The sequence below is a fragment of the Psammomys obesus genome, unplaced genomic scaffold (genome assembly GCF_907164565.1).
Source record: "Psammomys obesus unplaced genomic scaffold, mPsaObe1.curated_primary_1811, whole genome shotgun sequence".
Lineage (NCBI taxonomy): Eukaryota > Metazoa > Chordata > Mammalia > Rodentia > Muridae > Psammomys > Psammomys obesus.
In genome coordinates, this window is record NW_026592118.1 from 4,722,382 (window position 1) to 4,737,505 (window position 15,124).

The 15,124-nt window shown below is 35.2% G+C and overlaps 1 protein-coding gene across 1 annotated transcript in view; it reads left to right on the forward strand.

The window, feature by feature from the left end:
- Nucleotides 1–15,124, forward strand: part of Grid2 (glutamate ionotropic receptor delta type subunit 2) — a 1,513,832-nt gene that overhangs the window by 282,789 nt on the left and 1,215,919 nt on the right. Inside the window, exon 2 of the mRNA XM_055612670.1 lies at nt 5,875–6,030. Within this exon, the coding sequence (XP_055468645.1) occupies nt 5,875–6,030 (156 nt within the window). The remainder of the gene's footprint in view (nt 1–5,874; nt 6,031–15,124) is intronic.

Below are 15,124 nucleotides of genomic sequence, written 5' to 3' on the forward strand. Positions count from 1 at the left end.
AATAAAATAAAATAAAATAAAATAAAATAAAATAAAATAAAATAAAAATTCATAGCCAAACTTTGTGCAGAGTGCAGGGAATCTTATGGAAGAAGGGGGAGATAGAAAGACCGGGAGGGGACAGGCCCTCCACAAGGAGACCAACAGAACCAAAAAAATCTGGGTCCGGGAGCTGGGTCATGCAAAGACTGCTGAATCAACCAAGGACCACGCATGGAAAGGACCTAGACCACTGATCAGATGTAGCCAATGGGTAGCTCAGTCTCCATGGGGGTCTTCTATTAAGGGGAGAAGGGGCAGTCTGTGACATGAACTAGGTTGTCTGCTCTGTGATCACCTCCCCGTGGCAAAGCAAGGTCAGAGAGAAAAAGGATCCAGACAGACCTGACAGGCTAAGGTCATCCCCTATCAGTGGACTAGGGTAGGAACATAATGGGGAAGAATGAGGGAGGGTGAGAGCAGGAGGAGGTGAGGGAGGGGGCTGCAGCTGGGATACAAAGTGAATAGATAGTAATAATAATAATAACAATAATAATAATAAACAATCTACATCATGTAACTCATCAATCATTGTACTTTAGTTTTTTAATAAGCTAAAGAATTTGTATATTTAGGAAAAAATAAGATTATTAAATCATTGAATTAAAATATTCAGAGTCAATATTTTTATTTATGTGTATGTAAGTGTCTAGGTGTGAATGCCATGCACGTGCTGGTGCCTGAAGATGCCAAAAGAGGGTCAGATAACTTGGATTCTGAATTACAGGTGTTTCTGAGCTGCTTGGTGTTTGGTGCTGGGAATCAAACTCACCTTCCTTAGAAGAGCAGCATTAACTGTTGAACCATTTCTACAAGCATAATTTTTACTTGCCAGTAATATGTGAAAATGTGAATTTGTGTGACATGGACCTATGTTCCAGTCTTGTTTTATTTTAAGTACACACACATACACAAGAGCATGCATGCACACAAATATCCATCCTATTTACAGAAGAACTCTAAATTTAAGGGTATTAATAAAACCAGCAAGAAAATAGATGTGTCATTGGGTCCCATATATCCATAAGTCACTTATAGACAAGACACTTTTGCATGTCACTTATGGATATGACACTCATAATAGATAATTAAGATGTTAACATTGTTTTGTGACAACTATCAATTACAGTTTTACAATCATACCTAATAATCTTTTCTTAAATTTGGTACTTTTCATATTTTAACTGTCAGTTGTTAAACAAAAGAAATGTCATCAATGGTGGTATTTATAATTAAGATGCATAGAGTTAATGTCCTGAGATATTGCAGTCATATGTGATAGCTTACCTTTAAAAACATGTTTGCTTTCCTGTATGGAGGCAGGTTTCTTAAAAGTTTACATGATGTTTTTTAGTCTAATGGAACATCAAAATATATACTTCCGTTATTTGAAATAAGTAAGAAATGCATATAAATATGATTGTTTTTGTGTGTGTTCACTACCATGTCATGTGCATGTGTGAAAGGCTCTGTCATATATGTGCATGTTTAACATTTCCAGAGGCTATAAAATTAAGCTCACTTTGAAGATCCTCTAATACAACACCCACAAAGGAAACACATGCTGTTTATCACTGTATATGTATATGTATATGTATATGTATATGTATATGTATATGTATATGTATATGTATATGTATATGTATATGTATATGTATATGTATATGTATATGTATATGTATATTTACTGTTGAGAAAACAGCTAGGAGCTAAATATATTTTCTGTGATATTGTATCGTGTCCTAAACATGTGTGGAAATGTTATTATAGACACTAGTGCTAGGTTCGGTAAGTGAATGATGTTAGGGACTTGTGTCTTGATGTTCTTCAAGTTAACCACACACGGATTTTTTTTTTAATTTTATTTTTTTCTTATCAGTTACATTTTATTAACTCTGTATCCCAGCCGTGTCCCGATCCCTCATTCCCTCCCAGTCCCTCCCTCCCTCCCTCATCTCCACCGTGTCCCTTGCCAAGTCCACTGATAGGGGGAACCTCCTCCCCATTCATCTGATCCTGTTTTATCAGGTATCTTCAGGACTGGCTGCAAAGCTCTCCTCTGTGGCCTAACAGGACTGCTCCTCCCTTGGGGGGTGGGGAGGCCAAAGAGCCAGTCATTGAGTTCCTGTTAGAAATAGTCCTTGTTCCCCTCACTATGGGAAACCAATTGGTTACTGAGTTACCACAGGCTACATCTGAGCAGAGGTTCTAGGTTACATTCATACATTGTCCTTGGTTGCATGTCAGTCTCAGAAAAGACCCTGTGCCCAGATATGTTTGGTCCTTGTGGAACTCCTATCCTTTCCTCATCATACTAACTCCCCTTCTTTCTTATGATTCCCTGTACTCTGCCAAAGGTTTGGTCATGAGTCTTTGCTTTGAAAACACTGCTAGTTAGAGTTCACACGGTTCTTTCTAAACTCTCAAGGTTTTCATCAAAATGCTTCATGTCTTCTCATATGAAAACTCAAGCTTACAAAAAGTGTTATAAAAAAGTGAATAAATTATTGGGGTTTGATATGTTGGCTAAACTTTCTTGTAAGTGTTGTGTCAGGTAAAATGCCCTTTTTAAAAGTCTAACTGGCCCTCAGTAGAAGTCAGTTGCATCACCTGTTATAACACAAGGTTAATAGCAGATACACTTCACAAAGACCCATTTGGATCCCATTAAAAGACAGATGTATGTACAAACATGATAGATGATGTGGTTTAAAGTAAATGAATGACTTCAGCATGACGTATGAGGAACTGTTATCACAGTTTAAACACATTGATAAAGAGGTTTATATATTAACACCATAATAATACATTTACTATAAGTATTAATCTATACTTAGGAATATTCTCACATATTAAAATGAGTCATCCTTACAATAATGTAAATCAGAAGTATTCACCTAATGTTTTCTAAATACTTATGCAAACTGTCCATCTCAAAAATATAATTCTACATATCAAAAATGACAGCACGTTTCAAAAATCATAATCTGCTTGATTTTGTTACATTAATGAAACATTAGTATTCACTCAAATTTAAAATGGTATAAGTAATACATACTCTATTTGCACATCAATTAAAATTATTCACTGTCTTACTCATATGCTCAGCAGTGGACAGGTATTCAATGTAGACAGGAAATGAAAGACAAGAGTTATGGAGGCCAGGTCACAGTATCAGTGTAATCCATGTAGGCACAAAAGATCAGTGTTTAAAAAAAAAGCCAGATCATGTAGGGCAGTTGTCAGAGGTCATATTTCAACAGGGAGCCTTCTCAGCTACAAACGGTAACACCAACTTGCCACACTAGCTGGAACCAATAGCACCCTGCTTTCTTTATTAGAATATTGATTCACATATTGAATAATATCTTCGATAACATCGTTTTTCATTCACTGGAATGCGCAGATACGGAATACCAGGTATATAAAATCATCACAACTGATGATTTTATGTTTTCATTTATGTACTAATATTGTATATTAGATACTCCTTTTTTATATAGACACTGTTTTTTTTTCAATTACAAATTTAAAAAAAAAGATATTTGGCTACATATCCAGTTAGCTACATAGGCATTCATTCAATATTTCATGTAACCTTAATCAGTATTGTTTTATCTTTTTTTTAGTTAGTCAAATATTTATAGTGAAAAATTAAGCTAGTTTAAAATGTATACTGCTTTCATTAGGAAGGATTAATATAACAAAATAGTGTTATTAATAATAATAATGAAAATAATGCATGCTCGAAAGGAAAGGACCTGAAGTCTTTCAATAACACCCACGTTACACTGTGATTTCCCACAGGTGCAATGTAGAAACCACAACATTTTGTGATTTGGAGCAAGGATACTGGAGTGAAGGCCAGGGCTCTCGCACTTGTTATAAGACTTGCTTGTGTGAATAACCTGGCACATGTCTGGTTCTGAATCCTTATTTCAATATAGACATATTTCCAGTCCTCAAAATGTAGACATAGAAACATGTAACATTATGTATCAAATGTGGTATCTATTATGAAATTTTAATTACAAGTCTTACCTCTGTCTGACAAAACACTTGTATGCTATGATATATTTTAAGGAATATGACTCGATGCGTTTGTTTCTATGTACATAATGAAGTGGTTACGCTGGTAGATCACATTCAAGTCTTCGTTTCTTTCCTCAGTCCCTTTCTGTTCCTGTGTGGCTATACTGGAGCACCCTACGCCTACCCTTGTAGCCCATTTCCAATGCACGATAGACCACTGTAGCTCTAATCTCATGTTCTCTGTTTGTCTTTCACCTCCACATTGTGCTCCCCCATTCCCAGTGCTAAGTCAGACTCCAAACTGGGGGCTTGTGTACTTCACTTCCACCTCTGGATTCTTCTCTTCCCAGTGGTTCTGGGAGGCCTGCAAGCAACTGCAGGTTTCCACCATTTATCTGCCCTTTCTGTTCTCTCCACTTCCCAGTGCCTGTGTGAATTCTGCAATTGAGCAGAGGTTTGCACCTTTCATCTCCACTTCCTCCCTTCAGTACCTTGCCTACCCGACAACCCAGCCCTCGCTTTTTTGATTTTTTCTTAGATTCTATATGTAAGTGAAGCCATGCAGCATTTTACTTTGTGTGTCTGACTTATTTTATGATTAACTCCTGCCAGTTCCATCAATACAGTGAATTAGAAAATCAAGTAAACACTGACACAGAGTGTAAATAATTTATTTGCAACTTATTTACATATTCACTTTAATAGTTATGTTTCTCAGAGGTGGTTTCTTTCTGTTGCTGACTATAAACTTGACTCTACAAAAGGAAGGATGGGACTTAAATCAACCAGTGTGCACTGGGAACACCCATGTTTAACTATTATGGTATAGACATACAACTCTTAAGAGTGAACCGTGGGACTCACTGCCATCCTTCGCAGGTGGAATGAGAAATGTCTTAGTTAATTCATCAAGGAAAGGTTTCTTCTTTCCGCAGTTCAAAAATGTGCATAGGTGTGAACTCTCTGTATATATTATAGGGCATAATACTGTAGAATGTTATGAAAACCCTATTCAAATTGGAAAGGAAAAATAAATTTTAAAAAAGGTAGAAGCAATTAAGTTCATAACCCTCAGAAATGTCCGGAGTATAACTAATTTACCCACACAAAAATTCCATTTTTTAGCTTTTTTAAAAATTTTATTTTTATTAATTACAATTTATTCACTTTGTATCCCAGCTGTAGCCCCCTCTCACATCCCCTCCAAATTCCACCGTCCCTCCCTCCCTCTTCTTCTCCTATGCCCCTACCCCAGTCCAATCTCTTCCCCTTCCATCTAACCCTAACCTATCAGGTCTCATCAGTACTGGCTGCATTGTCTTTTTCTGTGGTCTGGTAAGGCTGCTCCCCCCTCAGGGGGAGGTGATCAAAAAGCCAACCCCTGAGTTCATGTCAGAGACAGTCCCTGTACCTATTACTAGGGAACTCTTTTGGACACTGAGCTGCCATGGGCTACATCTGTGCAGGGGTTCAAAAATTCTTCAATCTGTTGTTGCCAAACTTCTTATCACAGTGGTATATTAGCTGTTGTCCTCCAAACTAAAAACAAGCACATGAAGCTATATGCAGGATGCTCTCCCTGCAACAACACTTTGAACTATCATTTCTCATCTATACATGGAAGAAGTGAGAATACATCCATGCTCAGTGTCCTTTATTTAGGACAATGTAATCTTGTGCTAAATTTAGTGAAGTCATTAAATGAAAGTATACAGTTTTCAAGTATATGTGTCTTTGGCATATTGTCAGAGATCATGCCAGTGTTTCCATTGTTGTTTAATGGACACTTTCCCTTTTTTCTAGGAGCAATTTTTGATGAATCCGCTAAAAAGGATGATGAAGTATTCCGCACAGCTGTTGGTGACCTCAACCAGAATGAGGAAATATTACAGACTGAGAAAATCACATTTTCAGTGACATTTGTTGATGGTAACAACCCTTTTCAAGCTGTTCAAGAAGGTAAGGCTCATCCATGGTTTACTCTTTATTTTGAGTATATTATTATTCAATAAAATGGAAATAAAAATAGATTAATAAACAGCAATTCTATGCAGATATCATTCTGTGTGGTTTCAGCTAATTACATATTACTTTATTCTGAGAGTTCTTACCTCAGAATTGTAAGAATTGTAAGAAATGTAAGGCTTTATCTTATGTTCAACTTTTGAAAGCTTGTCACATGAAAAGTTATTATTTGGATTGAAATATGAAGTGAAAGAAGGCATATATTTTACTGTCAAGAGCTTTATGATATTGCTATAATTTCAATGGAAATGGAACATTCCTGTAAAATATGACTGTGTATCAGAATTTTTGCTTTGGATTTCTCTGCGGTTACTGCCAACTTGAGTGCTGTTACAGCTTGCAACGGCGTTTCAGGAGCACACACGACAAACGCATCACGGCAAGGAGACGCCACAGACGCTGCCCCCAAATCAGCAGCTACGCTGTGCTCCTCAAGTCCTTACTCCTGCTGTATTCTTTACCACGCATTTCCAGACACGAAAACAGTGTCAGCCCTTCTTGTTTCTTATGAGAGTGAATCAAAGCTCTCACTGACAAAAGTAATTTGCATTGCTATTTCTCAGGTTAGTGGAATTCTCTGTTTGAGTCTGATAATCTATTTATGTACTAAATACCCTTCTTTGGTAAAGCACTCACTGTTGGGTGGTTATATTTTAGGTTTCCTAAGGATATAGTTTATTTTGTTATTTTCGCCATATTTCAATATTTAAATATAATTCCTGCTGTGACATTATTCAGAAATAGGAGATTTGGTAGATGCTGAAGGCATAGGAATGGGCCTTTCTATATAGGGTTAGTGTCCTGGGGTGTGCAGCCTTGCCAGGCCACAGAGGAAGACAATGCAAACAATGCAGTCCTGATGAGACCTGGTAGGCTAGGGTCAAATAGAAGGGGAAGAGGACCTCCCCTGTCAGTGGACTGGGGTGGGGGGGCATAGGCAGAGAAGAGAGAGAGAATGTGGGATTGAGAGGAGACAAGAGAGGGAGCCATATCTGGGATACAAATTGAATAAATTGTAGTAAATGATAAATAATAATAAAATATGTTAAAAAAGAAAAAAAATACAGGAGGTAGAGCTGAAAAGCTGACCCCTTTGCCTTCAGAGGACACAACAAGGAGTCACTGAAGAAAAGTTCACAGCAGACAGAGTCTCCAGAACCATGAACATGGGGTTCAGTATTCAGAGCTATGAGCAGTAAGTTTCCATTCTTCATAAGTTATCGATGAAAAGATGATTTTATAGTTGCACAGACTAAGACATTGATCTGTTTTATATTTTATTGTGGCTATACATTTAGGATAATGAAGGTCAAAGTAATCTAGTTAAATGTGGTTTGTTTGGTGAAACATTTAAGTCAGATTTAGAAGAAGAAACAACTAAACCACATCAGAAATATGAATTAGTTTGGCAGGAAACAGTTTCAAAAGACTGGCGTTGAAGGAGTGAGAAAACAACCCCAAATGTTTGGAACATGTGCCACTTTTACCTGCTACTTTAACCTGTCGATGTGTAGGTTCTCTCACGGAGGATCCATACGCAGTCATTCACTTCTGCTCACAGACTAGATGTGGCACGTGTAGTCTGAAAAATGTTCTGTATTGCTTAGTGGATAGTATAAGTAACACTGTTTTATGAAATAGACAGAGTTAAGAACCAACTATTTTGAAAGAAAACTAATAAGTATGTTTAATAATAAGAAATTTTTAATTTTCAATAACTGATTATCAATACAAAGCCAAATCAAACACTGCATCCTAATATTTTCACATTAAAATCATAGCTACACTATGAATTACAGGTTCAAATAATCTCTGCTGAAAATCATTTATGGAAGCATTTATAACATGTCTAATATTAGAATCCATAAAGATATTGGAAAAATAATGTAGAGTTTGAAGAAGATATTCAGTAATTTACAGACTGTATGTTCTCTAAAAGTCATGTTCTCAGGGAAACAGCTCTTCAGGACTCCTGTCCTTATTGCTTATGACTATGATTTGAGCTGAAAAGAAAGAGGTCTGACCGACTTATCTTTCAAGTCTCGATGTGTCGATCTTAACTTCGCTCCAAATCAACCTAAAAAGAATGCAATGAGATGCCAATGGGTTTAAGTGACTACCTTGATTGAAAAAGTAGTTGGGCGTAACTGAAAGCAGCCAAGTAAATGGGATTAAATTATGAAGTCTGAATAGGTTCCAGCCACTTTTGAAGACCACGTTAAAGCAGTGAGAGTAGTTTTTTTAAATATTACGGTGATTTTCCATTAGACTTTGCTCAGTGCATCCACTCTGTTCTCAGCTCAGTTCTAATATATGCATCAACAGAATTATAAGGACCTGAGAGAAGGTGTCACACTAAGAGCAAATTGAGAGAGAAAATAAGTTGCCCAGATGGCGTCTTCTAGTTTTCTGACAAGAATGAAAGAGCTTGACAGATTGTCTGAATGGTATCTGATACTAACAAGATGTTCTGGACAAGATATTTTGATGGTCTGTTCTGGGTGATGAACTGAAATAAGTTACAGCTTTAAAGGTTCTTGTTACCATTGCTTTGTATCTAGGATGATTTGGATTTATTTTACAAGTAAAAAATAATTAATTCAAGTGATACTGTAAAAAAAAAATGGTTCAAAAAATTCCGCACAAACTGTGCAGGATAAATGAGAAGAAACAATTTAGAAGTACATTTTCTTAAATGTTATCAAGAAGTTTAGGGAAAAAAAAATCTGTCTTCAAAGATGACCATTTTTTTTTGCATTCTTCTCTTCATAGTTATACCATTAAAATGTATGAAAATAATTTCAATGTTACCAATTTGTTATAAGATATGAAAAATTCAGTGGACTAATTTTATTATTTATGAATAAATTTTAATGATCTTATAGAACTTACGCTAAATTTACAGCTTTGATATGTTACTGTTTATGTGCATTTATTTTAATGTCAAAATATGGTACTAGACAATGAAGCATCATTAAGAAAGTAGAAATTTTATAAATAATGAAAGGTAAGGGATATCTAACAGACAAATTTGTCACTCAAAAGACAAATCAGACCTAGTAGTTTGTATTTTATTTTTAAAATTCCAATCAACTAACCATATTAAGAGCAGATTTGGGCGAGGGGTGCATAGAGGAAAGCACATAATTCCTCACACTCACCAAAAGATGTATAGGAATTTTAATCCAGCAACATGACTACTCTGTCAAGGATTCACTTCTGAAGACCTAGGTCTGGGTTATTTTAGCTGGAATACAGACATCTCTCTAGTACACACCTTTAATCTCTAATAATGAAGTCTAATTGATGGGCAGATAAAGGGATGAAGCAGAGAAAGATTAGACAGAAAGGGTCAGAGAAAGGACATGGCCAACTCTCACAAGAAAAGACAGGAAGGTGAGGCTACTTAAAAGTAGTGCAGAATGAGAGAGTTGAGTGCAGTTCAGTGCAGTTCAGTTGAGTGCAGTGGAGTTCAGTTGAGTTGCTGCTGTACTGTTCAGTTTGTGTAGAATAAGTCAGCTTGGAGAGGAGTTTTGGGCCAGAGCAGCTGAGTTGAACTAGCCAGGGAGAGTTCAGGAAGAAGTAGAAAGGATAAGCTTATTTGGCAGTAAATCTCAGAGTCAGATAACATTCTAGGCCTAGGTTAGCAGATGGAAGCTGAAGCCTTCAGGGTCTGAGCTTGCAGAATGTTAGATTGAATGGTAGCTAGAAGCTTCCAGGCCTAGTCCTTGGGATAATTAGATAGAAACACTCTTGTCTCAACCTAAGCAATGTATTTGTGAAGCTTGGGCCAATTTTTAAAAAATGATTTGTATTATTGTTAATAGTTAATAATAGAGAACTATCTATCAGTGAATGTTGATTGAATCTGGAGGTAGTTCTTGAAAACTGACATCATTCTTACAGGAGCTTGAGGGTAATACTTACTTTAAAGTAAGTTTCTACAAATCCATATGACTATTTTGATTGTATTTCGCATAACTGTGATCTTAGTTCGTACATGTAACTCTAAATGAACAATAGAGAAAAATTCTGTTCTTACAAAAGTAATCTAGAAAGTATTACTTTCAGGAAATCATTTTTTTCATTACTTAGTAGTATATTTTATAAACCGACATTGCTTTTATATAATAAATTGTTCAGTAGTAACCAAGGATAAATTCTTTTTCATACCTTAATAGAGTAATGTTCCATTACTTTTGTTTTTTTTTAATTCTTTTGTAAAATATTTTGATAACTAAGGGGCACCATTTTCCTCTTTCCATATTGCATATATGAGTAAAAATGTCACATTTCTGAAACAGCCAGTCAACTATGTGTGAGCAGAAATTCAATCAATTTGAAATGTTCAATATGCAGTTAAAGCTATAAGGTTCAGAGAGGTGAAGCAATTCTTATAATCCTTTTATAGTACCAGAAAGTATTAGCAGTGAAGAAACAAATAAAAACTTAAGACCATTGGTGTAAGCTTTAGTTACTGCATTAAATCCAACAGAACACACACACACACACACACACACACACACACACACACACACATCTTGAAATATCAAAATTTGTCTAAGACTTCAGAAGTTTTGTAGAGAATTAAAAAGCTGGAGATTTATGTGCTTTAATATGTATTTCATTTGTATTCTTTATACTCATGGCATAGGATAGTGGGAGAACTCCAGTTTGGATGACAAATACACTTATGTTGTATAATTCACTCATAGTCTTTCAACCTTGCAATTCCTCATTTTTTAAAAAAACGAAAAATTCAGAATATGTATGGTTATCATAAAGGTACTTTATGATCCTATGATTTTATGGCTTTGTATATTCATGATGTTTAATTTATCCTTACGGGAAAAGGCTTTCCATTTCTGAAATTGCTTCTATTTGTGTGTGTGTGTGTTTGTGTGTGTGTGATTGATTTTTTAAATAAACTCTGCCACCTCACCAACTAAGTTATCACAATGTAAAGACCATGTCACCATAACCATATCTGGAGAATGGTCTCTTGTTAGGCAGACTTGAATAAAGGGATTATGGCTACATTTCCTGTTTCCTCTTCAATTACAGATTGTTTCTCCTTTGTATCAAATCACAGACATATGAGTAGTTTCTCTGTGGAAAAAAAAGTCCTGACTAATACAACATAATTAATCAAAGAATAGATTTTACATGGTGATTTACACAGACTGCAGCTCGCCATACTGGGGAGGGCAAGGCATCAGGAACAGATGTGTTCCAGAGAGTGGGGGATGCTGCTGAAGAAGTTTACATGGCAGCAGAGCATAACCAGACCCCACGTGTGGACCACTAATCTTTAAAGACCCACAAAAAGTGCCTGCTTCCTTCAGGTATGTCTCATCACCTGAAAGGTCACATATCTAGAATAATAAAGCAAGAAGTATTTGAAAAAGAAATGTGGGTTGTATTCTAAGTAAAACCACAGCAACAAAGAAATGCCTTATGTGAAAGACACTGGCAACATTCCTGAAACAGTATCAAATACTCATATTAATTCTTGATTGACACTGAGATACTACTGCCCACGAAATGAGAGAACCTGGAAGAAAATGGGAGTAAAAGCAAAGTACTAGTTAAGAAAAGAGTAACTCACTAGAAACTGTAGGCAAAAACCTGACATGCAGGATTCTTTTATGTAAGATTTCTGGAAGGATTAATCATTGTGCATTGATATTTAATAGCAAAATTTAGCTAAAGACTTTTCACATATATAATTTTATCTAGAAGCTACCAAAATACAGCAAAGTATAGTGTGTATAAAGGCAGAATTATACTGTACTCACAAATGATTATTGAAGAAAATGTAGAATCCTATGATTATATTTCTATGAGAACTATTGCAAAGCATGATGAATTATATTATTATGGTAAACAAAATTAACTTCATGGAAATATTATGTGTGACTATATATTATGCAGCTATATATATATGGGGGTGTGTATACATACATGCTACATACATACATACATGTTTTCAAAACAGGAATTCAAGATATCTTTACTGAAAAGTCCAGGGAATTTTGCTCATTTCCAATAGGAGTGACCTCATGAATCTTTCAGAGTGAAGTGATTATAAGCATATGAAGAAAACTTAAACCAAAAAAAAAAAAAGATTTTCTTTCTAGTTAATGACATCAGCTTAATTGTTTAAAAATTCTAGCAGAAATACATTATCTGTTGCATTAACTCTTTCTGGGGAGACATAGCAAATAGCTTATACAGAACCACAAGAAAACAAAAAAAGGATTCCAACCAATTGTAGTTTAGTAAAGCGATGGGTACCTTGTAATTAGTTATCTTCCTAGATAAGTTAGTTAGCATAGGAGCGTGGGTGACACAAAACCAGCTGTATCCCTGAAAAGCTCACCATAGTATGGCTAGGATCTCTGGAATCCTTCATGTCTAGAGCTCCCTGGTACACCGACGGATATCATGGCTTCTTAGAGACTGTCCTCTACACAGCAACTGATCACTAGTTTTTATAACTGTGGGAAGATTCCTTGCAAATCTTGTACTTTGCTGATATTAAACTTGTCAATTTGATAGTTCTGGGATCCAGAATGAAAACTTGAAGATCCTGTGCTAATTCTATTCCTTTATTTAAGTGGCCATTTCCCCATTTATTCATTCATCTTTCCTTACTGCATGACAGTTAGCTGTGTTTAGACTCTCAGTTTTGAGTATCAGCATAACGTGTAATCTCACTCGTCTACATGTGTGAAGTGGGGTAAGAAAGAAATGCTGCCTTAAGTGATGTATCCAAATAGGTCCCTTTAAAACCTGGATTGGCTTTCTTTTTTTTTTTTCAATATGACTTGAATATTTCATTTGTCCATATCTACTGAAATCTTCTATGAATCATTTATCACTTTTTCTTTCTACAGCTACATTTCTAAAACTGACCCACAAAGTCAGGAATCCATATTTTTCTAACAAGTGATGATGTCAATTTATGTTGTCAATGAAACATTAAAGTGTAATGTGTTTTATAGCTGCGGAAAGTATCATCCACATCAGTGCCTTAAGTATTTTTACACAGGCTCTTTCTATAGAACAGCTCATTAGATGGTTTGGAAAGTTCAGACAAGCTCTCTCCTTGGCTGTAAGACTAGACTATCGACAGTGCTATACCATGAAAGACATTAGACAGAGAGTGCTAGAGTTATTAAAATGAACTAAAGGAAAACTGGACACTTTCAAAACATTGTCTTAGATATATAACTTGAGCTTTAAGTATGTTAATAATAAAAAGAATGTTCTATTATTTGGTTTGCTGTTCAGAAAATTAATCTTATTTAAGGAAGTACATAACTTTTATTTTTAACAATGGTATTATAAACATTAATTGTATAATTTATTTCTATAGCAACAATATTTTTAATAATGAAAAACAAGAAATAATTTCAATGGTCATCAAATGTATACACATAGACATGACAACACATTTTTATAATGGAAAAGAGATTCAGTAATTTGAAGAAATGTAGTTAATAGAGATGGTAAATGATTCTGAATATTATTCCTGAATTGCAAAACCTCCAATTGTCCCATCCAATACACTCTTAGAGTAAGTGCTCTCCAGTATGTAAAAACACAAAATGCATATATCCATATTCCACTGCATGAAGGCTTTTCCCTCGATAACTACAAGGGTGAACATTGTGTAATTTCAACCGTAATCTACATGTTTAGCATTACCAGGTACTCTGAGTCTTGTGTGAGGAAGCAGCATTTTTGGAAGATTTCTTCAGAGTTTGTTGAGTGGAAGCTGAGACGTGTCCTTTCATTCTTGCTGGAGTGTCCTTTTCCTGCCAGTTTGCTAATGACAGCAGCTCAGCACTTCTCTTCCCATTCTGCAAGAGCACACGGAGTGCAGACTTTTGGCAACATATTGCAGTTTGTAAATGAAATTTTACGATACTTACTTTGTGAAAGAATCACGTCTGTGCCTTGAGGTAAATCTGATTATGTTTTTTTTTTTTTTTTTTTAGATTAAAAGCCACATTTAACCACACTCAGTGTTGTGATGGGAGTCCATTTGGGGCCATAAATATAGTGTAAGTCAGGCTGATAAAATAAAGATAACTTCTGTTTCACATTATAATTGGTAATAATGATCTTCAAGTTGATAGCAATTGAGTTACTTGCTAAATTTCAGAACAATGAATAACCTGATTCTTAACTTTTCTTACATTTAACTGATAATTCAGTTTGTGGGACCAACACTATGTATAGGTTTTTTACTTATACCAAGTTTTATTGAATTCTCAAAGAAATATTCACTTGGAACTTTCTTTTAACAAAAGAACATAAAATATGCCAGTGTGCTATAGGATATTTCATGTTATAGCAGAAAGCAGAAATGCAGTTGCAAGTACGTTTTGAGCTCCTCTGTGGTTCCACCTTTACATTAATTATTCTCTACAATGTTGTGCATCTGATCAGGGGCCCTGAGTTTTTTTTCTAGCTAGCTTTATCTTTTTATTAGCTTCTGTTGGGTCCTGTCTATTTGTGAACTAATTCCTTTTATTCTCATTGATCTATAGCCGACACTCTTTTAAAGTCTTTTGGTAATATATACTAACCAAATATATAGAACTCTTGATTCTATATATTATGTTACATACAGTCATATGATCTACATTTCTTGTATTATATAAGGTTAAAATTTGATGTCATTTACCTTGCTTGGAAAACATAGACATTAAGTTCATGGACCATGAAATTAGATGCCTGCTATATGTTTTAAGTATTCAAAAGAAATTTTCATGGGCTCTTAATATACTTAATGACTCTGAGCTTCAGTAATTTCATATGTAAAATGGGGATATATACACTCAATGATGTTATTATAGTTATTGTATTCTAATTGCATGAGGTGATAGTTACTGCAGGAATGTTCCTTTACTCATACATAATAGCAGTGAAGTAATCAGTGACTTAACATGTTATATCTTGGTTTCAAATTAGGAAAGTAAATAGGATTAGCATAAAGTTGATATTAATTAATACT